The sequence below is a fragment of the Myotis brandtii genome, unplaced genomic scaffold, assembly GCF_000412655.1.
Source record: "Myotis brandtii unplaced genomic scaffold, ASM41265v1 scaffold308, whole genome shotgun sequence".
NCBI lineage: Eukaryota > Metazoa > Chordata > Mammalia > Chiroptera > Vespertilionidae > Myotis > Myotis brandtii.
Window position 1 is genome coordinate 42880 of NW_005361786.1, and position 768 is coordinate 43647.

Below are 768 nucleotides of genomic sequence, written 5' to 3' on the forward strand. Positions count from 1 at the left end.
GCGCGGGAGGGCTCCCTGGGTGGCTCGGGCGGGGGGCTGGTGGAGGTTGGTGAGTTTTTCCTTTTTTTGTTTCTGCTTTTGCAAAGTTTTGGCGATGGCTGGTCTGGCCCGGTGTGTTTGTTTTGTTTGTGTCCCTCGGCTCAGCTTTGTTGGTTTCGGGGGGCTTTCCTCCAGGAGGGGAGGGGAAGGGCCGGGGAGAGCGAGTGGGAGCAGAACGTGGAGAGAGGGAGGGGAGGGAGAGCTGCAAGTCGATTGTCTGGCTTCAAGAGAGAAGTAGGAGGCAAAAAAAAAAAAAATCTCTCCAAAGATCTCGCTCGCTCTCACTCTCTCCCTCCCTCTCTCGCTCTCGGAGCCGGTGTGCCTAGGAGTTGGAGGAGGAGGTAGAGGAGGAGGAAGAGAAGGAGGAGAGGCGACTGTCCGGGGGCCAAGTCCAGGGCAGCCCACAGTCAGCCATTCAGGAAAGCCATCGAAATCAGGAGGACTAGGAGCAACCCCGGGGCGGGCGAGGGGGGAGAAATGAGAGGCCGATACCTTCCCGTCTCATGCCCACTTTGAGGCACTTTTTGAGGCGACAGTACTGGCACTGGTTGCGGTGGTGCTGGTCGATGGGACAGTTCCGGTTGGCGCGGCACGTGTAGCTCAGGTTCCTCCGCACGCTGCGCTTGAAGAAGCTCTTGCAGCCCTCGCACGTGAACTGGCCGTAGTGCTTGCCGCTCGACTTGTCCCCGCACACCACGCATTCGATGTGCTGCTGCTGCTGCTGCTTGT

At 59.5% G+C, this 768-nt stretch overlaps 1 protein-coding gene across 2 annotated transcripts in view; it reads right to left on the reverse strand.

Annotated features, from left to right (window-relative positions):
• NR2F2 (nuclear receptor subfamily 2, group F, member 2) overlaps window positions 1-768 on the reverse strand; it is a 14312-nt gene that overhangs the window by 7071 nt on the left and 6473 nt on the right. Inside the window, exon 2 of one of the 2 annotated variants that reach the window (XM_014542630.1) lies at window positions 532-763. The exons of the other annotated variant lie outside the window; for it this stretch is intronic. Coding sequence (XP_014398116.1) covers window positions 532-763 — 232 coding nt within the window. The remainder of the gene's footprint in view (window positions 1-531; window positions 764-768) is intronic. 2 annotated transcript variants of the gene reach the window in all.